Source organism: Zonotrichia leucophrys, chromosome 8, assembly GCF_028769735.1.
Source record: "Zonotrichia leucophrys gambelii isolate GWCS_2022_RI chromosome 8, RI_Zleu_2.0, whole genome shotgun sequence".
Taxonomy (NCBI): Eukaryota; Metazoa; Chordata; class Aves; order Passeriformes; family Passerellidae; genus Zonotrichia; species Zonotrichia leucophrys.
Genome location: NC_088178.1, coordinates 28,849,544 through 28,875,083, shown reverse-complemented (window position 1 = coordinate 28,875,083; position 25,540 = coordinate 28,849,544). Strand labels below are relative to the sequence as shown.

The following is a 25,540-nucleotide window of genomic DNA, read 5'->3' as shown; positions in this document are numbered from 1 at the left end:
TGCTGAGGGCTGGGGTTTATTGGCTATCCTTAGCAGCAAAACAGTGTTCTTAAATACAGGGATGAAATCAATATTCCTCTTTTAGTGCCAATCTGCCGGGGAGGGGCTGGGCTGCCTCCCCCAGTGCTCGCTGCAGCTCTAGGTGATGACGGTGGGCCCCGAGCGGCCGGTCCTCTCGTGGAGCTGGGAAAGTTTCAGTGCAATGGAAATGAGGGGTGCCAGCATCACCTGCAGGGAGCAAAGAGAGGCCTCAGAACTGCAGAGCTGCACACACAACGGTGCAGCCTTCCCACAGTGCATCCCTCAGCACCCAGGCCAGGCTGGGACACCCCAAAGCTCAGCTCTCCCGACCAGAGGCTGCTTTGGGCATGGGGGATTTTCAGTCTTTCTGTCAATTATGGCACAGTGAGTTAGGCACAAAGAACCCACAGAGTGTTCACTGGGGAGTACAGAATCAGAGACTATCCTGAGTTGGAAGGATCTCCAAGGATCATGGAGTCCAGCTGCTGGCCCTGCACAGACACCCCAACAATCCCACCCTGTCCCTGGGAGCGTTGTCCAAACACTCCTGGAGCTCTGGGGCTGTGCCCATTCCCTGGGAGCCTGGGCAGTGCCCAGCCATCTTCTGGGTGAAAATCCCTTCCCTGATATCCAGGCTAAACCTAAATACGAGAGGAGGATTCTTTTCCTGCAGTGCCCACAAGAGCTCATCAGCATTTGTAAATGATGTTGCAAAACATTTACTGAACTCAGTGCAGAACAGGGCATCTCACCTTAGGCACAGCTGCATCCTGTGACCCACTGTTTTTTTTTAAAGCAGCACAGGGGTAGCACAGACAGGAAAACTGTGCTGTGGCAGAGGCAGCTGTGAGGGATTCTCAGGAATACTTGCTCCACACTGAGCTTTTTAAAATAATCCTATTGATACTGGCACAAAAGATACAAACCTCTGACTCTCAAAATTCCTGTCATCTCCACAGATCTCCAAGCAAAGCAGGGCTAAGAAAGGGCTGACTCAGGCAGGCAGCAGTGGCAGGAGTGAGGTGCAGCACCCACCTGTGGGTCTTGGTTGATTTTCTGAGCATCCTTCTCGTAGCTGTCGATGTAGAGGCGCACGGTGGCCCCCGCGCTGCCGGTGCCGCTCAGCCGGAAGATGATGCGGGAGCCGTCGGAGAAGATGAGCCTCAGACCCTGCCCGGGACACAGAGGGAGGGAAGCTCTCAGCCCTGGGACCATGGGTGGCCAAGGGGTGTTCCATGATCCCCACGGTGCCTCAGGTTTGGCTTTTATATGTTTCAGATTCTGAGCTGCTTCAGTGTGCAATTCTGAGATTTGTGTTAGGGGGTGCTGAGCTCTGTGCACAGAGCAGGGAGACAAAACAATTCCTGCTCCAGCTGGGCACCAAGGACAAATGATCCAAATCTCAGCCCAGAGCACAAACAACAACAGAACCAAGAGAGAAAAACAAAGATGGGACTTAATAACCTAAAGCTGGAATTGGACAATGAACTGCAAGGTGCAAATGGAGCAGAACTGATCCCAGGGACAGAGCCCGTGCCCACTTGTGCATTTTGAGACCATTTTGGTTCATCTTGAGTGCAGCCCTGGCTGGGCTCTTGGGGTTTATTGGCTATCCTTAGCAGCAAAACAGTGTTCTTAAATACAGGGATAAAATCAATATTCCTCTTTTAGTGAATATTTGCCAGGGGAAGGGGCTGGGCTGCCCCAGTGCTCACTGCAGCACGGGCTGGCTCTATGTGATGATGGTGGGCCCGGAGCAGCTGGTGTATCCATTTGTCCTTTTAACAAATCCCTGCTTTATTCTTTAACTCTGCCTAGCCTCTGTTCTAGGTCAGCCTTCACAAGCATCACCCAGCATGGCTGTGCCACACCTGCACCATCCCTCCTCCTCAGGGAGCCACAGAAAGCTCCTGTGCTCCCCTCTCCCCACTCCCAGAGGGATTAATGCCCATCCTAACCCACACTGCAGAACCTGACACAAGAGCCAGGTGCCAGGCACAGCATTCCCAGGCACTGCTCTGGCAAAGGACATGGAGAAAACAGTCCCAGTTCAGGCCAGGCTGTGCCCACCTGGTTCCTGGAGACGCTGCCATCCACGGGGTCGTTGTACTCGAAGTTGTCAGCTTTCTCCACCGTGTACACCTTGTCCCCACTCGACAGCTGCTTCCCCACGAAGGAGCGCTCGAACATCACCGCCTCCAAATCCTTCATCATTTTGTTGGCAGCATCTGCATCCACCTCCTCGTAGTCGTACCTGCACCAGCACCACACGCAGGGATTAGGGAGGGAGGATGCAATGAGTTGGGATGGTGTGGGATGCCCTTCTCGAGCTCTGGGGGTGTTCTCTGCTCCCATCCAAGCACCAGAACACATTGCCCAGAGAAGCTGTCCCTGGATCCCTGGCAGTGTCCAAGGCAAGGTTGGACTGGGCTTGGAGCAACATGGGATAGTGGAAAGTGTCCCTGGCCATGGCACTGGATGGGCTTTAAGGTCCCTCCCCACCCAGCCCAGTGTGGGATTCTATGGAAAGAGAGGAGGATCCATGTGCAGCACTACACCATAACCACACAGATCCTTGGGATGCAGCACAGCATTTCACAGGCATTTGGTGCCAGGAGATGAAAGCACAAAGTGCTGTCTCACACTGAGTATCACAGACCGAGGGCCAGGGCCAAGATCCAACTGCCTGCCAAGAATTTCCTGCAGTTGTGCCCCCAGCACCCCACCAGCTCCCTCGTGGTTACTGTGAACACCCTCAGTGCATCCCCCCAGCAAACTGCAGCTGTGACTGCAGCAGGAAATCATCCAGTGCCAGCTTTGATGTCCCTGCCCGGGCAGAGAGGCAGCAGAGAGTGCCTGGAGCCCACTCCAGGATCCCAGAGTCTGTGTTCCCACTGGCAGTGGGATTTGTGCTGCTCTGTTTGCTACCTGCCCTGCACTCAGCCTGCACTGCACACATACCTCAGTGCTAAAAGGCTGTCTCTTTATCCTAGACTTTGGCATTTTCCCCCAGGTTTCCATGCCTCAGATGTGTGCTGGCTTTTTGGTGAGTTGGGGGAAAAAAGAAAATAAAAAAGGAGAGACAAGTTCTTTCACTTGGCAATTTGAGACGGAATTTTCATGTAGATCTTCCAAGCTGAAAGATTTCTGCCTAATGCTTTCACAGTGTTCCCACCTCTGCTTGTGTGCAGGCTGGTTCTCATTCCTTCCCTTGCCATCTCCCATGTCTACTGCAGCTTTAATTTGAGTATCTGGGGGCTGGAGAGGAACTCAACCAGGTAAATAACAGCCATGGGGCAGGTAAATAAATGGGGCTGGGCATGCATTCTGTGAGACACTGCTGTCACTGAAGATATCACAAATTAACTTGTGACGTGGGGTCTCAAGAATATTGATACCATGGCAAAAATGACTCTTGGAGGAAAAATCTCAATTAAAAGAAAAAAAAAAGTGCTTTGCATTTATGAAATGTCCAGACTTTGGTAGCAGGTTTACATCTGGAGTAACAATCCAAAGCTGGACACCACAAAGGGTTATGGTGAATGCCAAGTGTTTGGGGAGTGGAACGACACAGGAACAGCCTGATGGTGACACAGCTGTGCCACCAGGGCTCTGCTCTGCCACAGGGCAGGGAATGGGAGGTGTCAGGAGCACGCTGCCCACCTGGTGAAGAAGTTCCTGCCATACTTCTGCCAGTGGTCCTTCATGATGTCCTCCACGCTCTGCTTGCGGGCGGCCAGGATGGAGAGCCAGGCCAGCACTGCCCACAGCCCGTCCTTCTCTCGGATGTGGTCGGAGCCTGGGGGAGCCACAGCACAGACACAACTCCCAATTCCCACTCCTCACACCACAGCCCCACCTCGTCTCCTCTCCCCATCCCTCTGCACAGCTCACAAATGGGAATATTTCCAGAGCTCCAGCCCTGCTGGGTCATTTAAATGGGTCTGAATCTCATCTGCTCCAGCTCTGGCCCAAGTAAAACACTCAGCATCTTTTAACACACACACTCATTGTTCACACATCCTTAACTCTGTTCCAAGGAAGTAACAGGGAATGCACAGTAAAAAAAAGGCATCAAATAAAAAACAAAAGGCAAATGCAAAGGAGCAGCTTGGGAGGGAGAGCATCAACAAGAACATCAACTCCTCAGCAGCTGTTGTGTCCTGCCTGCCAAGGAGCACCCTGGGGTCATCTCCTGGCCCAGCACCAAGGGAACATCAGCCCTCCTGAGGAACCAAACCCCAACAACCCCAGAATCAGCCCAGAACAGGGTGAGGAGCAGCAGCAGGGCAAGGACAGGCTCCATCCACCTGCAGAGAGCAGGAGAGCCTCCAGCCTGCTCTCACTGGGGGCTGCAAAAGCCCCTCTCTTGGCTAAAGGAGGATTCACAGAGTGGATCAGGTTGGAAGGGACCTGTGGGGCACCTGGTCCAACCTCCCTGCTCCAGCAGGGCCATCCCTGAGCCCAGGTTGCAGCCAGATTTTTGATGTCTCCAGTGAGGGAGGCTCCACACCTCTCTGGGTGATCTGTCCCACACAGTGAGGAAGTTCCTCCTCGTGTTCAGGTGTAATTTGCTGCCTCAGTTTGTCTCTGTGGATTCCCCCAAAGCTGGCACTGCAAGGAGAGCAGGAAGCAGCCAGAGGCAGCCCAGCCTTGCCCTGGGAGCGCAGTGGGATCACACAGCACTGATCCCTTGGGAAACCTGAGAGGGGCTGGACCTTACACAGCCCCCAGATGAAATGGGATCAGATGGCCCAGAGCACACCCAGCCCACACTCGGTGCCTCTGGCAAGCCAGCTCCACCCTGTGCCCCACAGATGCAAAGTTTCCTCCTTCCCACACTGGAAAACCTCCAAACAGGTATTAAAGAAATGCCAGGAGCACTGCAGAGCTGCCATGGCACCCTCTGAAGGAGTGCCAGAGTGGGAATGCTCTGGGAAAGGGCTGGGGCAGGGCAGGGGTTACGTGGTGCACAAATCCCACTGTTGTGGCCATAAATTATCCCCACGGTCCCTCAGGGTGGAGAGAGCTGGGCAGAGGTGATGCAGAGGAATGCTAAATAAACACCAGTCCCATGTGATGTATCAACTTATAGCTGGAATAAAATACCCAGGGAAGCAAGCAGGAATTCTGTCATGTTGCATTACTCTAATTGCTGCTGCACTCCAGTCCCACTGCCCCACAGTTTGTTTCAATTTTTACTGGGTCTTTGGGCTGCTCTTTCACCTCTCTCCCTTTCAGCACTCCCATTCAGTCCAGCTCCAAACAACTCCTCATTAACTTCCTATCAACCAACCCTCCTCACCCCTTTCCCCTCCTTTCTCCTTCCTGACTGCATTTGCCACATGGGCAAACCCTTTTGCATTTTAGGGGAGTCCAACTCTCCTGGGCCCTTTCCCAATCTGTTCCCCCAAACTCCTTCAGCTCCCACCACCTGGATGTGCTGCTGCCTGGCCAAAATCCCAAACCTCTCTCAGACTGGAATCCCTTTGATTTGGGAGGCAGTCCCTTAGGGATGGACAGAAACTGAGCTTGTTGCTCTTACAAAGGTGGAAACAGTTTTGGGGAGCTGCTCATTTGAGATCATCTCCTATCAGCAGCTCCAGGAATTTGGTTTCATTTACCTCCTGAAGCACCAGTGCCCTCTCATTAGCCAAGGTCCAGGATATAAACTCAGCACATGCTGAAATCACTCAGGGCAAAGCTCCAGAATCTTTCTTTACTCATTAGTTACTTCAAGATTTCCTTACAGAGATACCAGGTTCTCTGAAATTCACCTTTTCTTCCAACCCACAGCCAAATCCCAGCCCCACATATCAGAGTAAGATCTGACTGTAAAAATATTGTCCCTGGAGACTGCTCAGCCCCCCAGAGCTGTGATTCCATTCCCTCAGCCCCAGGAAAGCTGGGCTAATCCTCTCCTGTCAAGCTGTGCATCCCAGCCCACAAAACACTGCACTCCAGGAATTTGGGGGTTTAAGGCACCCACACACAAGCTAGAAGGTTTTTCTGGGGTGATGGTATGGAAACACACAAGGTTTGAGTTGAGAAATTCCCTCAGGACCTTGTGCCCTGCATATCCCACCAGAGAACAGGAGAAACAACATCTCAGGGAGAGTTCAGAGCAGATAAAACACACTCAGCCTTTGTGCAGATTCAGGGAAGGTCCCATTTCCACAGGCAGGACACAAAAGCACAGGGGAGATGCCAGGGAGGGCTCAGGGCATGCAGAGACCTCCTGGGAATATCCAGAGCAGCACCCTGCTCTGACCTGGAGCAAATCCTGCCCCCATCCACCCCCCTGCACACCCCCAGGAAACTCCCTGTGATGTTCACTTGGTTTCTCAGTGACTCAATAACTCACTTCGACTGTTCAAAGGCGAGTGTTAATTTAAACTTTATAAATCATACCTTGTTTTCAGAACAGGAAAATGAGGGCCCTATTAAGCTCAGAGATTTAATAGTGACCTGAAACCTTCCCTAATAAAACTCCGTGCTCCAAACCGTATTTCTTTCCAGAAATGAAAACATTGAGAAGGTTTTCCTGGCCACCAAGAGTTGAAAAATACATTTAGCATTGCATTGAGTCCCCACAGACTCAGTGACCAGGCTGCTAAAGAGGCCCCCAAACCTCCACCTCCATGTGCCTTCCTGGAGGAGAAGGAGCTCCAACCTCACAAATCCTTTAGCATTGTGTTCATCTCCACACCAATTCCTCCAAGCCTTTTTTATATTTTAATATTTCACAGGTATGAACAACTGCAGATGAAAGATAAATCCCAAGCTCTAAAGAATAAACAATTAAGAGGAGGAACACCACCATCATGGGTGATACTGGGAATGCTGACTTACCAGTCCCAAAGCTTTCCTCTCCACACAGAGACAGTTTGTTGGCATCCATCAAGTTCCCAAAGAACTTCCAGCCCGTTGGAGTCTCATACAAAGCAATCTTTGTGGCCTGGGCCACCCTGCCAAGGTAAGAAGGCCAAGTCACATCCCTGGAGTCTCAGAGCTCCCAGGGGAAATGGGATCAGCAGCTCTGCTGGGGTGCCACTGAGGGCAGGGGATGCCACAGCTTTGGAACAATCCCTGTATTTAGAACAATCCCAGTGTGATATCTGGGAGATGGGTGGGATGTGCATTTACAGAACAGACACAAACACACAGCTCTTCACAGCGATTTTAGGTTGCAGATCTCAAAGCATTTCACCAAGAAAGCATCACTATCAAATTTAAGGAACAGAAGGGTTGGCAGAGTCATTTATTTGGGCTCAGCCCAGAGCTCAGCCCAGCTCTGCCACGTCCCCAGGTAGGGCTTAACCCATCAAACCTCACTGCTGCCCTGGCACTGCTGCACTCCTGACCAGAGCAAAAACACAGGACAGGTCAGGGTGGAACCCCAGGAAAGGGGCACACCATGCCCTGGCAGGGCTCCCTGCCCACAGAGGGGTTTTACCTGTCCAGGGCCCCGCTGGTGGGCACACCATGCCCTGGCAGGGCTCCCTGCCCACAGAGGGGTTGCTGTTACCTGTCCAGGGCCCCGCTGGTGGGCATGCTGCGGGCCAGGCCGCGCACCCCGGTCTGCTGGAAGTAGGGGATGCTGAAGATGTTGGCGGCGATGACGGCCACCGAGTCGGAGGGGTTGACAAAGAAGCCGTGCTTGCCCAAAATCATGTTCCTGTCCTGGGGGAGACAGCACAGGCACAGCTCAGCTCCCTCTGCCCTGCCCATAAACCCAGCTCCCTCTGCCCTGCCCATCAACCCAGCAGTCCCCAGAGATTTTCTGAAATAACCACCGAGCTTTGAAGAAGTTACACAGTGTTGGAGATTTTTTCAGGGATGGCCTAGAAGGCAGCTGTGAGGAGCAGGTTCTCACAGCCTGTTTCTGTGAACAGCAGAGGTTCTCAGGTTATTTTTAATTACAAGTAAAGGTGACAAACATGAAGGCCTTGAGAGCCTTGCACATCAGAGTTCTCAGGCAGCTTTCTCATAACAAGTGGATGTTCTATCTTTGGCTGTTTTGGGAAAGCAAGAATAATTTTGAGAACCCAAATCTTGGTATTGGAAACATAAGGAGGGGTTGGTGTGTTATCTCTGACCTATTGTGAGCTCAGATTTCGCAATATGCATGAAGTGAGTTAACACTGTTATAAAAGGTGATTGATTGATTAATAAAGTGGAGTCGATGGCTGACCAATGCAAGGTGGGTCGTCTCCCTCCATCTTCAATAACACAGCAGCACCTCCACGGTGTTTCACCTTCCTGCTGATTTTTCACAGGTTTAAAGTCATTTAAATGCAGTTTGGGATTATTGATACAGTATCCAGCTATTTCTGTGGTGGTTCACTTCAGTCATGATTAGAAAGAGGCAGAGGAAAGGTGCTCCTCAGCCCCCAGAGGTGGTTAGAGGGAAGGAAGGGGAACTCTGAGCACTCCTTTACCCCATCTCCATCAAAGGCAGCTCCAAAGTCGTACTCCCCTGTCTTCATGGTCTGCACCAGGTCAGCAGCGTAGGTCAGGTTGGGGTCAGGGTGGTGGCCCCCAAAGTCCTCCAGGGGGGTGCAGTTCACAGCTGAATTTGCTGGGGCTCCCAGCTCCTCACACAGGATCTTCTTCACGTAAGGGCCCACAACTGTCTCAGCAAAACAGAGAGGGAAGAGCTGGCTCAGCCCCCAGGCAGCTCTGCACCACCCACCTCAGGCTGCTCAGGTTGGGTCACCTTGGGTGCTTTGTGGTTTTGGAGCTCACATCAAAATCCATCCCAGGCCAGGCTGGACAGGGCCTGGGGCAGCCTGGGACAGTGGAAGGTGTCCCTGCCCATGGCAGGGGTGGAACTGGATGAGCTTTAAGGTCCCCTCCCAGCCCAAACCATTTCAGAATTGCATAAAACATTTCACAGAATGCTAGAATGCTTTGGGTTGGAAAGGACCTTAAAGACCAGCTCATCCCATCCCCAAAACATAACACTTGACAAGAGAAAATAACACAAGACATAAAAAGTTTGCTCCCAAAAAGAAAAATCCAGTGGGCTACAAACCAAACCCCAAACCTGCCATATAAATTCCTGAATGGAGTAGGTGACAAATCCCCAAGGACCCCTGACCCCACAGTGCCCCAATCCCAGCCCTTTTACCCCCGTGCATGGCATCGATGCGAATCTTGAGCTGGTTCTTCCCTGAGAGCAGCTCCTTCAAGGCACTGAAGTCAAAGATGTTCCTCAGCATGCTGGCATAGGCTTCCACAGAGTCCACAATTTCCACTGGGAACGAGAAGCAGACAGGGATCAACCCTCACAGCCTGGAATTGTGACAGCCAAGCTCTGCTGAGGGCTGAGGGCCCAGCCCAGAACAAAGCCCTTGAACATCCCAGAATAGGGACAGCAATAATGGGGCTAAATGAGCAATTTAATTACAGGCTCTCACTGCTAATCAGGTCACAAGTGGACCTACAAAATCAAACTCTGTTCCCATTTAAGATTCCCTGGACTTCTTTCAAGAGGGATCAGTCCCACTTCACTTAAATTTAAAAATATGTATATAAAATGTAAAATATGTATATAAATATGTATATAAAATCAGATCTTTAATTTCCACCAAAGTCAATGGGAAGTGTGAACTGCATCATTCAAAAAGTTGTATCTTTGCAGCCAACATAAAAACAAAATACAGCATAAAAATCCCACTATAAAGAAATGGAGACTGAGAGAAATACCAACTTTTATCATCTTTTAACTTTGTTAATTACAAGCACCAGGAGATGGTAAAAAAATATTTGCAGTATTTTTAAGTCTTTTTAAAATTTATTTTCATATTTTAGTGTTGACTGAGAAAAGTCACATGTGAAATGTAACAGCTTTCCCACTCACAGTGACAACTTTTATATGTGAAACCATGAAAAAAATCAGTTGAAAGATTAAAGTCTGCAATTTTTAATTAGGAAAATGCACTGTAACTGCATTTTTCTGTTTTCAAGTACATGTCTGCCTTGCAGAAAAAACAGCCTTTGATTTTAGGGAAGTTTGATGGATCAAGGTTTTGCTACTGAAGTAGAAAAACTTCTGTAGGACAGAAAATTATATCAATCAAAATCAATCAATAAATAAATGCCAGGAGGAATGTCCTCACATGATTATGCAACAGGTGAGAAGGAGAGGTCAGAATGGCCACAGAAACACCCCAGTTCCTCACCCTTGCCAAGAGCAAGAACATTTGTTTACCTGTAAATGGCTTAAATTTGTTCTCCAAGTCAAACTGCTGCTTCCCAATGGTGCCCAAGTCCACCTGCAGGTCTGGGCAGATTGCATATTCCTCGATTTTCTTGCTGATTTGGAAAATTTTATCTGTGATGGCTTCAGGAGCAGGACCTGCAAAATGAAATGGGCAAAGGGAAGATGTTAAAGAATCCAACTGCAAGAGGAGTGAATTTGAGGAATGCAGCAAGGACCTGGGCTGGGAATGGAGAGGAACACCGGGGAATGAGGGGAGCAGAGCATCACTGGCTCCATTAGGGAAAGCACTGCTCAGGGCACTGATTCCTGGGATGTGAACAGAAATGTGGATTCTCGGGTGGTGTGGGAAATGGATTTGTAGGGAATTCTCAAAGCCTGGCAGAAGGCTCACACAGTGTGCATCTATATGCAAACCTTGAGACAAGAAATGCCATGGAGATGGCAAATGACTTCGAATTGCTGAGAGAGAAATTAAACTGGAAACAAATTTCAAAGGGTGGCCTTGCAAATAAGACTAGGTACTTTAGAGAAATTGAACTATGAAAGATGCATTGTAGTAGGACCCATGAAGAGTAATTTTGGATGATTGGCTTTAAGGCATTTACAGCATGGTGTGACAAAAGCTGATAGGCCAAGAGATACTTATAGAGTATTGTAATTAGGGAATAGTTTGCTTCTGATTGTGATGGTGTGAATTATAACATCTGTATTATCTCACCCTTCCCATGAGACTGAAAATGGAATAAAAGTTTTTAACAGCTCTCAGTTACCCCACGTGTGGGCCAGACAAGGGTTTAATTGTGGAAGGGGCTAGCAGCGGGCCTGTTAGCTAAAGGAGCGAGAAGTAAGAAGAAGAAGAAGCTGATAAGGAGCTTTCTCCAAGGCCGTAACCAAGGAGATCGAGAGAAGGAAGATAAGAGCATTCTGCAGCTGGATGAAGCGTTTTTAGAAAGTTAGGTGGAGTCAGAGTAACTTTTCACCAATGGCATGATATTGAATTATTGTGGCCAATAGCTAAGGTAGAAGAAGGGTAAACAATTGCAAAGTGTATAAAAGATCAGCCATTTTCATTAATAAACTGTTGCCAAGTGTTACCAACTGAGACTGCTTGTGGTCTCTGCTTTATGTCGTGACCGCCTCGACTGCGACATTTAATCACACAGAGGGACACGAGAAATGAGCAATAACAGCAGCAGCGAGCAGCGGGCAGCAGGGACAGGCCTGACCTCCGTTGGCAATGTTGAACTTGATGCCGAAGTCGCCGCTGGGCCCGCCGGGGTTGTGGCTGGCCGTGAGGATGATGCCCCCGATGGCCTTGATCTTGCGGATGAGGCAGGACACGGCCGGCGTGGACAGGATCCCGTGCTGGCCGATCACCAGGCGCCCGATCTGCGGGAGGAGCACACGCAGCTGCAGGGACAGCCCAGCCCACGCTGCTGCTGCTGCTGGGGCTGCAGCTCTGTGGCACTGGGAGACACGGGCACTGCCCCAGGCATCCAGAGCAGCAGGGCAAAGAATGAGGAACAACTCTTATCATCAATAGCAGAATCTCTTTTCTGTTGCTACCTTTGTATACCTCGGTGCAGACATGTGAAAGGACCTTCCCATCTCACCTCTGTCAAATGCTCTGGATAATATCTTTGCCTTCTCACTCCGGGAGCCTCTTTCCTTCTTAGCAATTAACTGCCCATTTGACTTTTTAATATTTATTTCAGAGTTGCTGTCATCAACCAGTGTATAAGTACTTGGATAATTTATTGAGTCAATTTTCTTCTCTGCCTTTCCATTTCTTGGCTTCATTACAGTCGAAGTCTACACATCTCTGAACTCACACCTTTGAACTTCAATGAGCAGACCTGCCATCATTTCCTCCTGCTGCACCTGCTGCTGTGAACACGTGGAATGTGTTCTGGAGATCTGGTTACCAATTAATTAACCAATGGTGATGGTGTTTTAACTAATGGACCAATCAAGTCCATGCGGAATGTGTTCTGGAGATCCGGTTACCAATTAATTAACCAATGGTGATGGTGTTTTAATTAAAGGACCAATCAAGTCCATGAGGAATGTGTTCTGGAGATCCGGTTACCAATTAATTAACCAATGGTGATGGTGTTTTAACTAATGGACCAATCAAGTCCATGAGGAATGTGTTCTGGAGATTTGTTTACCAATTAATTAACCAATGGTGATGGTGTTTTAACTAATGGACCAATCAAGTCCATGAGGAATGTGTTATGGAGATTTGTTTACCAATTAATTAACCAATGGTGATGGTGTTTTAATTAAAGGACCAATCAAGTCCATGAGGAATGTGTTCTGGAGATTTGTTTACCAATTAATTAACCAATGGTGATGGTGTTTTAATTAAAGGACCAATCAAGTCCATGAGGAATGTGTTATGGAGATCCGGTTACCAATTAATTAACCAATGGTGATGGTGTTTTAACTAATGGACCAATCAAGTCCATGTGGAATGTGTTATGGAGATTTGTTTACCAATTAATTAACCAATGGTGATGGTATTTTCATTAAAGGACCAATCAAGTCCACGTGTAGCAAAACAGGGTATAAAGAAGCAGTGGGTTTCATAACAAAGAAAATTAATCAGCCTTCTGCTCATTTACATAACTTATTGCCCAGTTCTGGCCCGTTGCACTAACGGTGTTGGAGGTTTGCACAAACAGGATGGGACTGCTGGGACACATTCCTTGAGCTTTATGAGCATCAGCCTCATTGCATGGTTGAGACAATTGAAAGATGCAGCAGCTCATGTCCTGCCAGCAGTCCTACCAAAGATTTCTTTGGTAATAGAGCATTTTGAAAACTTTCTAGTCAACAGCACGTTGTTAAAGCTTACAGATAATTGTTCTAGCCAATCACTTAAAGCACACATTCACCTGCTTCACACAATGTTTGTTTTTATGTTTTCTATTAACAACCCACAATACTCCAATATTAAGCTTAAAACCTTCTACTGTCTTACTAAGCATATTTTTTTGAAGTCTTAAGGTCTATCTTAACCGAGCCTAAAACTCAAAATATCATTTCATGGCCTTGCTTGCTGTACTATTGTAACTTTTCTACTTTCAGCTAGTTCTCTGCTCTTTCTGTTTCTGAGGCCTGCTTTCACAGCTCTCTGAAAGTCTTCTCACCTTCACTATTTCCCACTCAGCCCAGACTCTGCCAACAGGTAAAGCACAGCCCTGCTCCTGCCCAAGCTCCCCATGGTGCATCCGACCCCGCTCTGTTGGAGCAGTTTCCTCCATGAATGCTGCACGTGGATGCACTGATGGGCTGGCATTAAACACCACAAAAACAGCATTCCCTCTGGCTGTGGTCTTGAAATCTGCCTTCAAAACACACAGTGGGGCAGAGAGAAGCCAAAAGAACACAAAACTTGAACATCCTGGGAGCAGCTGCAGATTATTCCTCCTTCCCATAAATCCAGGGATACCTCTGAGGTTGGATCCAGAGCAATGTGCTGAGCAGTGCAGCACCTTCAGAGTCCAGGCAATGAACCAGGAGGTGCAGAATTCCCTGGAAGAACACGCTCCTTCCCACAGCCCCAGAGGAGGTGACAGGATTTAAAACCACACCAGACCCCTGTGCACCAGCTGAGAGGGTCAGACCCAGAACAGGCTGGGGAAAGAGGAGGGATTTCATTCAATCCCAAGCCGGAGCAGGAATCAAGAGCAGCATTCCCAGGCTGTGGTGGGTGCTGAGCCAAGGGCAGGGATGGCTGTGATTCCTGACCCCTGGCACTGCCAGGTGCTAAGCCCCAGCCTCGCTGCCCATCAGTTATTGCACGGTCCAGCTGTCACAGCCCAGCTGCTGGCAGAGCTGCACCTCCAGAAAATAACAGCAGAAATGGGAAAAAAGCACTTTACAAACCCAAAGTGAGGGCCTTGCCCACAGCAGCTCACACTGGGGCCCTGGCTGTGCCCACACACTGATCACACATTTACTGCACCTCACGTTTCATTTGAAGCAGGGTTTGCTTTGCCCCATTCTCAGACAAGTCCTGTGCTTTATTCCAGCCTCCAAACCTTGCTCCTTCAGTTTCCCTGAGAACTCACAGGACCTCCAGAAGCTCCTCTCCAAAACTTCCCCTCCTGCTCCCCAGTTTTCCTGTGAGGGTCCCATTCTGCAGCACCCTGTGCATCAGTGCCCCAGGAACGCTGCAGAGGAAGGGGAAATAAGGGATTTTCCCTGCCAAAGCAGGCAGCAGCTGCAGGAGAGCTGGGTGAACACATCAAATCCCCTGTCCTTGCCTTCCCTGCACACCTGAAGTGCAGCTTTTCCCCACAGCAAGGAAGGAAGGGAAGAAACAGAAACACTTGTCTCCATGTGAGCTGCTCTGACATTTGGGTCCTCCGTGGCTTCCAGAGGTTTTCAGCTGCCATTCCCCACCCAGCCAATGCTGAATCCTTTGGGGAAGTTTGCTCAGTGTAACAATGTGCTGAACGATTCACACTTCATCCTTTTTGAGTCTGGGGAATTTCTTATGAGGAGAATCTCAGGCTGTAATGATGGACAAACACCTTTCATGGATTTCTCAAAACAGACCCACTTTGTGCAGCAAGTTTGGATTATAGCACTTCCAAACCACCCAGGAAACAACTCCATCCTGGTTTTACTGAGAGCCCCATGAGGATGCACACAGGGACCTCCTGCACACTGGGAACAGCTTTTCCAGGCCATGGAAGCCCCAGAGTGTCCCCAGCCCACCCTTGCAGCCCTTTCTGTGCAGGAGATGCAGCCCAAGGCACCAATCCACACCCTGAGCACAGCACTGACAGCATGAGCCAGACTGAGGAGAAAAATCCATGGAAAACACCCAAATCATGCCCTAAATCCCATTTAGGCAGGCCTGGGCCCAGTGCTGGAGAGCAAAGTCTGAGCTGGTGGAGATGAGCCTGATCTCCCCTCACCAGCAGGTCTGTCCTGGGGTCAGGCACTCCAAGCCTGGCTCTGTGCACATTTCCAGCTCTTCTGCTCTGCCCATGCACTGATTTCAAAGGAAGACATTCATCTGAAATGCCTGAAGATTTTTTTTTTCCCCCACAAGATTTTAAAGATAAATGAATAAAATTCTCTCATCCTATTTTCCCCTTCACTGTTGATTACACTGTCCTTGTCAGGTTTTTTGTCAAACAAACTCCTAAAATCCAGGTCCCTTTGCACAAAGTTTGCTCTGCAGAGCCTTTTCTTCTTAAAAAGCAGAAGGAAACAAAGACAAAAGCTCATTGCATGAACCATGATCTACCACAAACACACAAGCCTCTTGCTCTGCTTCCAAAACACAGAATTCCAGCACAACTGAGCTCCCTATAAAGGCTGTCACTCACTTGCTGACTCTCATATCAACTTTCAAAGGCTCCCTAAGCATTTATCCCACAGCCACAACTTACACCTGGTGAGAAAGGCAGAACATGGCTGTTTCTTCTCCTTTGCCACTCTCATGGCTCTCCCTGTTAGTCCATTTCTGAACAGTATCAGGGGTTCATATTCTTGTGCAAAGACTGAAAAACCCACAGGTGCCAACAGCTTGGGGCACGTCAAAGCACAAAGCAAGGACACACAAACCCCAGCAGAATTTATTTTCCTTTCTCCACATGTATTCTGTGCCCAACTGCAACACTTAGAGTGAAAAACCAGCAATTTCTGTACTCCCCAGCTGATCAGCCATTTTGGGGAAATTCAATCTCCCAGTGCCTAATTTCTGCTGGATTTCTGCATTTCTCAGCCACACCCCACAGGAATTCAGCCGTTTAACATTTACCAACCCCGTTGGCAGCAGCCATTTGGACAATCAGTTCCACTGCAGACTTATTGAGGTACCTCCCATCGCCTCCAACCACCAGAGAGGCTCCTTGGCGATCCCTTAGGTCTATGGAAAAAAAGATACTCTGGATGAAATTCTGCAAATAGTTCAGCTTGGATTCAAAGAAGAAGGTCTTCTTCCTCAGGCCGCTGGTTCCCGGTTTCTGGTCGCCGTAGGGAGAGGTCGGCACCGTCACCACAGGCAGGGGAGCGTCTTCCATGGCCCTTTGTCACACGGGTGGCATTTAAAAAGCCAAATATGGCAAAATTAACCCCCAACCTTGACACAGCAATGGCCCACCTATGAGGCAGGAGTTCGGGGGAGCCGTTGGGCCCCCAAAAATAGCTCCCTGCACCTTCTGTAACCGAAGCCGCGTCCTCGCACTTGCGGCGGGGGATCAATGTCAGGAGGAGGCACAATTCCACACCGCTCTCCCTCACGGTAAAGGATTCTCTCTGTCACCTCCTGGTGGCCACAGGCGTTGCTCCCGGCCATGCCATGGAGCCCAGCAGTGCCGATCCGTGCGGATCTGCCCGGGGCAGGGAGCTGGGAGCAGCCCAGCCCCGCTAGGATGTGTTTGCCCGGTTCCACAGGGCAGGGCTGCACGCTGGGGCTCTGGAGGCAAACTTCCAGCAGGATCCTGCTGCAGCTATTTTGCAAAGTCTGGTGAGTTAAAGGTCACTCTTAAAATGGAAGGGAACAGATCTGTTACCTCCCGTTCGCTCATGCGACTCCTGCCCTGACAAACCTGACTTCCCACGGCTCCAGAAGCACAGGGAGAATTCCCAGCAGGAACAGCTGGGCAGCCTTGGGCTGCAAAGCCTCAGCTGAGCACCCCCAGCGGGTCTCACCCACATTAAAACCACAAAAACTATCAAATGTTTGGGAAAACTGCATCCCATAACGCTGCTCTTTGTGGGACAGCCTCGACACAAACAGAAGAGACTCAGATCCCAAGAAACTGCTGTGAAACCTCATCTTCCCAAGCATGGGGAAGGGAAATGAAGGAAGGGAAGGTGGTGGAATCCCCATCCCTGTCAGTGTCCAAGGCCAGGGCTCGGAGCACCCTGGGATAATGGAAGGTGTCCCTGCCCAGGGCAGGGGGAATAGGATGGGCTTCAGGGTCCCTTCCCACCCAAACCATTCCATGATTCTAAAATCAGCCTTTCCTCCAAGCCTCTTTAACAAAACTCAGAGTCCTCTGCCTGGGCTGCTGGAAACCATTTATAGATATCACTGGGGCAATTAAAGAACTGACACTTGGCAATGATTCTGTTTGTCCCACCATTACAGGCAGCAAAAAGGAGATGTGTACACACAGCTGAATTGTGACAGGTCTGAAGGTGCTCAGGGACTCTCCTGTGGTGCTGATTCTGCCATTGCTGCAATAATTGATCTATTTCCTTCCAAAGAAGGTCACAGAACCATAAAGTTTGGAAAAGCCCTCTGAGATAATCCAGATAATCCCAACCCTGCCAAGGCCACCCTGACCATGTCCCCAATCCTGGTTTATCCATCAGCACATTGAAATGGAGCTGGAGAATTTGTGTGACCACACCTTTTACCCCAGCAGTGAGGCTGCCTGGGATACACAGCACAACTGCTTTGTGTTCCATCCACCCACACCATTCCAGCATCCTGCAGCTCTCCTTATTCCCATGCAAAGGGCCAGGTTTCCCTCTAGTGGCACAGAACCCAAAATCCAGCTCCCAAAATCGCCCCTGGCAGGAAAAGGCCTAAGCAAGCTCTTTGCCTTCTGGCTGCCCTGGGAAATGCCGTGGCATTAAGTGACAGGAAGAGGGCACAGGACACCCAGCAGCTCCTGTGACTGCACACGGGATGTGCTTGGGTTTACTGGCAGGGAAAAGCCCAGGGAGGGTGGGAATTGTGTGAAATTCAGTGCATGTGGAGCAGACAGAGGAATCAAACTAAATTAAGGGCAGGAGTGTCATTCATGGCATGTTTATGTTCATAAAGTGAAGCACATTCTAGTATATGAAATATTAAAATAATATAATAAGTAATATATAATAAGTATATTATATATTATTATAATATAATATAAATATTATATTATTCTATAAACTAATAATAACAAATAATAACAAATAATAACTAATATTAACTATTAATAAAAATATATTATATAAAATTATTATAAATATTATATATTATATATAAAAATTATATATTATATATTATATATTATATATTATATTATTATTATATTATATTATATTATATAAATATAAATATTATATTATTATATAAATATTATATATTATTAATATAGATATAACATTAAATAAAAATTTAAAATAAAAATTTTAAATCATCCATAAAAGGTACAGGCACAAGGACAGCCACACTCCTGGGGTGCTCCCTGGCTCCCAGGGCTTTCCTGTAACATCTGTTTGGGACAAACTCAATCACCAGTCACTGCCTAAGCAGAACTGCTCAGGGCTTGGGGATCACACAGCTGCCAGAGGACTCAGAGGTGCAAAATGTCACCCAAGGTGGGTGCTGAGCACCTTTGCACTGGGCAGGGACTGGGGAAATGTCCTTTGCTCTGTGATTGGGTGAGTGCTCATTGCAAACCCCTCAGGTGATCTGCTCCCTCCCCACAGCTGGACCAAGGACACCCAGGTCTCCTCCTGGAAGCTGACCTGACTGTTCTTGGAATGTTTTTCTCCAGGTAAGCCCTGCCAGTGCTTAATTAGCCTTGCAGCTGGAAGTGCTTCCCTACAATCTGCTGGTACAGCAAACAAAGAGAGCATAATCCATTTCCTGGCAGCTCCTCACTAAAAAATCCTCTGGCTCTGAGTGTCCTCGCTGGTCCAGCAAACAGCCCCAGTGTTTGCCCTAACAGCTTTTCCCTGTGCTCCTGTTTCCTGCATCTCTGATTCCCCATGGAATAAGGGGGGAGGCTGCTGAGGGAATCTCCCTCTCTCCACAGCCAGCCTGGCACAGACAGGGATATTTCCTAACCCAGCTCTCCTTTTACCGTCCTGCACTTCACACACACAACAACAGAGTTAAAACTATTCATTAACTGCTGAATTTAATGATAGAAAGACAAACAAGACTGTTCTGAGAGGGCTTAAATTCATTAAGCTTTGCTTTGCCTTGATTCCATGGTCCCTACCCATCCCCTCTCCCTGAGGGAGCTGTGCCATCTCTTTTGGGAGATGGAGCCTTCTTCACCTGGAGTCTTCCTCAAGCCTGAGACCAGGGCTAGGGTTAGAGCCAGACTCTGCCAGCTCCTCACTCTGACACAAACCCAGCCTTCCTCCAAGCTACAATTTTATATTTAGGCATTCAAGCAAGAAAAATAATTGTGGGGGGAACCCACCATGGAAAGGTCAAACTGAACAGTAATTCCCTGTTTCCAAAACCTGCTACACCCTTGGGTCAGCCCTCTCCAAGGTCCAGGGTGCCCTCTCCTCCTCTTTTCCTTTCCTCTCCCAGGTTTTTGTCCCCATTCAGGGGACAGATAAAGCCAATGTCCCCTCTGTGGGGCTGTGTTTAGCTGCAAGCTCCCTTTTCCAGCTTTGCAGGAATTTTTGACAGCAAGCAGCTGGTGACAGGCATCTCCTTCTGCTCCTTTTCAGTGCTCAGTCAAGACACCCAGCCTGAAATCCCGGGCAGCAAATGGAGTAAAACCACTTTCCACTTCATCTGTGACTCCCCTTCAAGGCAGAATCCCGTTCCCTTTGCTCCTGCCCTCAGGAAAGCTCCAGTGCTGGTGCTGTCCCTGCACATCGGCCATAAGAGGGTGCCAAGAGCCCTGGAAATCCCTCCTGAGCAGCTGCCAAAATCTGGCACTTTCTGCCCAGGATGCCTCTGGTGCAGGCAGCCACTGCTGGGAGTGACATTTGGTAATGCCAGGACAAATGGAGCCCCCAAAAGATTAATATATTGCAAGTGTGTTATTGGTCATACAAGGAGAGCTGCTCCCACTGCAAAATTCTTTGTTTCTATTAGGAATTAATTTAAAATCCGAGTTTGGAAGTTGTTGTAGGGATTCCAGAGGGCAAAAAAGGATATTTGGCACCATCTCAAGAGCACAAGTGTACTCACATATGAATCACTCCAGAAAGAAGAGACTGTTCTGTTCCCACAACAGCTGAAAAGAAAAGGGCTGGGAATGAATCCCCATCTCCAGGTTTGTCCCACTGGCAGGGGCTGAACTTTCCTTTCCAGGGAAGCACTCACCAGGCACCAGGATTGTGAAACTTTCTGTTCAATGGTCACACCACCTCCCAGCACACCCAAATCTGCATTTTATCTCTGCTGTCCTGCCCTGCACCAGGGAAAAGGGGAGGATCCCAGCAGGATTCCCTCAGTCCTGCTGAGACAGAGCCCCTGGCCCTGGGTGCTCTTGGAAATCTGCACCTGAACCCAAAATACATTTTCCACTATCCCAGGTGGCTCCATGCTCGGTCCAGCCTGGCCTTGGACACTTCCAGGGATGCAGGGGCAGCAACAGCTTCCATGGAAATCCTGTTCCAGGGCCTCAGCACCCTCACAGGGAGCAATTTCTTCCCTACAGAATGCCCTCAGCCAGTCCTGATGCAATCTCCCACACCCAGACCAGATCCTCTCTGAGGGCAGGTGCTCCTGGTGAGGCTTTATTTCCTAATTTTCACTTAAACTTATTTTAAAACCAAGAAGTGATTTTTTCTGGATAACTGGATGATTCTGCCAACTGTGTTTGTCCTCTACCCATCACATCTGCTGTTTATTTTGTTACTCTGCACCTTGTACTATGAATATGCACTGTAAGTGTGCATGTTACACTTTTATTACTTCAGAATTCCAGGAACTTCTTACTGATCTATCTCTTTATTTCTAAAATACATTTCAGCTCCTCATCTGAAGCATGAATCAATATTTTTGGCCAGCTCAGGGTCATGACAGGATGCATTTCTCAATGCTGGTGAGCTCAAATTTGGAATAAGCCCTGGACAGCAGCTCTGCAGCCCAGCTCCTGTCCCAGCCTTTGCCCTGACAAGGGGAAGGCATTTCTGCCCTGCCAGCCCAGCCCCAGCTCAGGTGTCTGCTCAAGAACGTTGTCCCAGGAGATTACAGCTAAATCCCTGGTAGGATGAATTGCAGCTCTGCCTGCTGGATTTGCTGAGATTAACTGCAAAGCACCTTAGCTCTTTGCTCTGAGCTGGAGTTCCATGAGTGCAGAGTTTAAAATTCCAAAGGGCCACTGAAACTGGACAACCTGACCACTTAATCACCTTCCACTCTAAACTGACATAAGCCAATTAACTTTACAGGCCAAAGGAGTCTAGGCTGGTGTAAAAAGAGGCTGTGAGGGCTGCTGTCTTCTAAAATCCACATCATCTGCAGCCAGGAAATAGCCACAAGTGGTATTTATTTCCTCACATCTCAATTTCCCCTTCTGCCTCTGAGAAAAACAGAAACATGAGAGAGTCAGAAATTGAGGTTTTTCCTAGAGGCCTGGAGGATCCAGCATCACCACATCTCACCCTGGCTGCTTTTTGGAAGAACTTTCTTTATGAGCACTTTATTTTGATGGTTTGAATCCCAGAAGCTTTTCCTCAAAGGGAAGATCTCAGTGGGAGCTGGTCTGGGAGCTGTGGCAGAACAGCACAAATTAAAAGGGAGCTACCAAAGAGAGAGTGATAAATAAATGCAACAGGTTTGAGCACTTGGTTTCTCTGGGTAACTGAGGGGAGAGCAAGGTTAAAGCAGCCAAGGCAGGAACCCAAACTTCCTGGGGGAGAGAGCAGCATTTCTAATAAAATCCCTGTTTGTCCTGCAGCTATAAAACAAAAGCAGGCACTGTTTAACATGCAAGGCACAGCCTGGCACTCCAAACACCTTTCCAGCAACGTGCCTGAGAGTGGCAGCTTTGAAAAAGTGCTGGAAAAAGTGCTGGTTAGGAAACTCTGGAAAAGTGTTCAGTTAGGAAGGAACCAAGGGCACAGCAAATTCGGGGAGGTGACAATGTCACTGCAGCAGCCTGGTGCTGGTTCTATCATCACACCTGGATTTACAGTTTCTGACATGAAATTATTGCACAGCCACAATTCTGCTGATCAGTGATGCTCCAGCAGGACCTGGAAAGATCTGATTTGTGGAATTTAAGAGTGAGACTCACCATGTGGGAATAATACCAAGGAAAGCTGGCACACAGGCCAAAACAAAACTGGCAGGCTTCACTGGATGCAAGCTGGGAATGGCAAACAATTTCAGTTTGCTCACAGAAATGCAAACTTTAAAATAAGATAAACACCCCTTAATCTCATAACTACAAACTGAGTAGTTGCAACTTAAAAATAAATACTTAGTTCCATATTAACCATTCCAGGTGGAGACAAAATTCAAGCTAATTTTAGCATCCTTTCCTTTTATGCTGTAAAACTAAAGATCACTGGTTGTGGTCCTCATGTCTGTCCTGTGCCTGGAGAGCACCACTCAACCAGATCTTAACACCACAGGATTTTAAAGCATTCATCAACCACCTCTTCATCCTCAGGACCAGAAATGCACTTTTCCAGCAGTTTTCTGAGTATTACTCAGCTTTTCTCAGCATGAGGCTGCTGAGTTTCCCCCCAGACCTGGCTGCTGGAACCAGGAGATGTTTGAGCCCCAGCGCCTGGACAAACCCACAGCTGCAGGAAGAAGTTTCCATGTGCTGGTTCCTGTTCTGCAGGGCACTTTCTTACCATGAATGAAGTTGTCCATCCTTCTCTTTGAAGGGCAGGGAACTTCCAGTCACTTCATATTTACTATGAAGAAAGAGGATTTTAAAAGACTTACTGAACTACACTGTGGTAACCACCAGGGAACTGATATTTGCAATTACAGAGAAACCCCACTAACCAAACATCCCTCAAGCACTCCAAAATACATCAAAGTTTATTTCAAACCAGTGCTTTGCATTTGCTAAAGAAACCCTCTGGTTTTAGTCACATCATTTCTTGGGACCAGAGAGTTTTGCTGCTCTTGAGTTTGGCAATGCAGTTCCTGCACTGCCTTATTTAAGGCCAGAGATGCTAAAATATAGCAAATATCTGTATTCAAGTTTCCAGTGGCTCTGCCCTGTGTACCTCTGGTTACTTATCCAGGCTTTACCTGCAGCTCATTTATCAGCCCACATATTCTTCCACACGTTTCCTTCCCCCACCTCCCATTTTTCCTGCCTTTCCCCAAACATTTTCTGCCTTTAGAGCCAATTCTGTGCCAGCACTCGGATGAAATGCTCCAAGGCAAATTCCTGCCGGCAAGGGCAGCCCTTGGGAGCCGCTGCTGCAGCTCTGGCAGCGAGCTCAGCTCTGCTCCTACGTGAGGGACTGCACGGTCCAGGGGAGGATCCGAGACATTCCCGGCCCTCCAGAACGCCTCATCAGCCCCCAGCACAGCTCCAGCCCCGGCCTCTGCTGCTGGGATGGAGCTGAAGTGTAAATGATGGAGGGGTCGGTGCCTGGAATGCTGCCACAGCCCACCAGGCCCCGGTGAACATCCAAAAACTGCACACACTCAACAGCTCATCCCAGGGAATGAGTTCCCCACTCTGCCTATTCAGTGATCCACAGGGATCCTGTCTGTGTGGGCACTCGGGCAGGAATGCTGAATATTCCAACTCCCACCCCTCCCAGAACAGATAAATAGAGCAGTGCCTGCTGTTTTGCCACCAGGGAAGGCTGCTCTATCCATCACTTCCAGAGGTGCACACAGCATCAAGAGATGCTGGGCTATGGAATCAGAGCTGAGCAGCTGCCACACACCACAAAAGACAAATTTCCACATGGCCCTCAGAAGGCAGCAATCACAAATTATTACTTTTTTTTTTCCTAAGAAGTCAGATATTTAGAGGCATCAGGGCACCGGGGAATTTGAACTAGGTAACTCTGAGGTTCTACCCGAAGCACCAGCCCTGTACCCTCAGCCCCTCTCTGCTTTGTGATCCGTGAGGAAGAATGTTTGCTGCTGGTGCTGGTGTCCCAGGAGAAGGGGATAGTTTTCCTTAGGAAAAGAGTAAATGTGGGGGAAAGCCTCCCTTTGCAACCTTGATTTCAGCACATCTCTCCCCATCAGTACCACACTCCCTGCTGGGGTTCCCTTGGGCTGGATGAACCCAGGGAGGAATCCCCCAGCAGCCAGACGCATTCCAGAGCAGTGGAAGGGAACGCTGCCCCCTCCCAACGCCTCACAGCCGGTTTGCGTTTTAGCTGGAAACCCCAACCACAGAAGAAGGAGGAATTAGAGCAAAGTCGTGTTTGCTCCACACCTCCGCCCTGGCCAATGTCCACTCTCTCCCGCAGGCAGGCAGAGGCTGCCGGGGGAGTTTTCCTGCCCGGACAGCGGGCTGTCCCCGCCAGTCCCCTCAGCCCATCCATCTGTCACTCACCGCGTTACTTCCACGCCGCGGACACGCCGAGCGCCAGCGATTTCCGCCGGCTGCGGGCGGGGAGCGCACCCGGTGCTTACCCCGGTGTGCGGAGGGACCTCACACCGAGAGGTGCCCTACACCGAGAGCTCCCTCCCGCTCCGTGCTTACCCCGGTGTACGGAGGGACCTCACACCGAGAGGTGCCCTACACCGAGAGCTCCCTCCCGCTCCGTGCTTACCCCGTTGGCGGCAGCGATGCGCACGATGAGCTGGATGGCGTCTCTCATGTAGAAGCGGCCGTCGCCTCCCACCACGAGCGTGGCGTCCTGGCGCTCGGCGGGCGGCACGGTGGCCAGAATGCTCTGGATGAAGTTCTCGGTGTAGTTGGCATTGCTCTGGAACACCGTCACCCGCTTGCGCAGCCCGCTGGTGCCCGGCTTCTGGTCGCCGTAGGGCTTGGTCTGCACGGTCACGATCCGCACCATGGCCGGCGCCGGCGGAGTTCCGGGAGCCGCGGGGGAACCGCGGCCGCCCCGGCCCCGCGACCGCCCCTTAAAGGCACCGCCCGCGCTCCCGCCCCGGGTGACAGAGAACGTGCGCTGGCCTGGCACAGCCCCGGTGCTCTGCGCGATCCGAGCCACGGAATCGTGGAATGGTTTAGGTTTAGGAAAGGGCTTTAAGGTTTTCAAGTCCAGCCGTTCCTCAGCAGTCCTCAGACACTTCAAGCCATGTCCCAAGCGCCACATCCACATGGGTTTTAAATCCCTGCAGGGATGGGGAGTCCACCACTGCCCTGCGCAGCTGTGCCAGGATCAGACATTTTCCATCAAGAATTTTTCCTTGAGATCCAATCTAAACCTCCCCTAGAAGCCCTTTTTCCTCATGCGGTCCCCTGGGAGCAGAGCCTGTCCCCTCCTGTCAGGAGCTGTGCAGAACCACAAGGTGCCCCTGAGCCTCCTTTGCTCCAGGTGAGCCCCCAGCTGTCCCAGAGCCTGCCTGTGCCTGTGGCCACCAGCACGATGTCCCCACCGGCCTCACACACAGGCCCTGGCTCAAGTGAGCACCCCAGAGAAGCAGGAGCCCCCCAGAGCTCC

General features: G+C 49.5%; 1 protein-coding gene across 1 annotated transcript; it reads right to left on the bottom strand.

Moving 5' to 3' along the window:
* Window positions 1–24,982, bottom strand: PGM1 (phosphoglucomutase 1). The gene is made up of 11 exons (XM_064720423.1): window positions 24,686–24,982; window positions 11,476–11,638; window positions 10,238–10,384; window positions 9,155–9,280; window positions 8,463–8,653; window positions 7,550–7,704; window positions 6,874–6,989; window positions 3,685–3,820; window positions 2,092–2,275; window positions 1,057–1,191; window positions 1–228 (listed from the first exon to the last, which is right to left on the bottom strand). Exons 1-11 carry the CDS (start codon window positions 24,929–24,931, stop codon window positions 139–141), a joined length of 1,689 nt encoding a protein of 562 aa, XP_064576493.1. The 5' UTR covers window positions 24,932–24,982; the 3' UTR covers window positions 1–138.
* Between the last annotated feature and the right edge of the window lie 558 nt (window positions 24,983–25,540).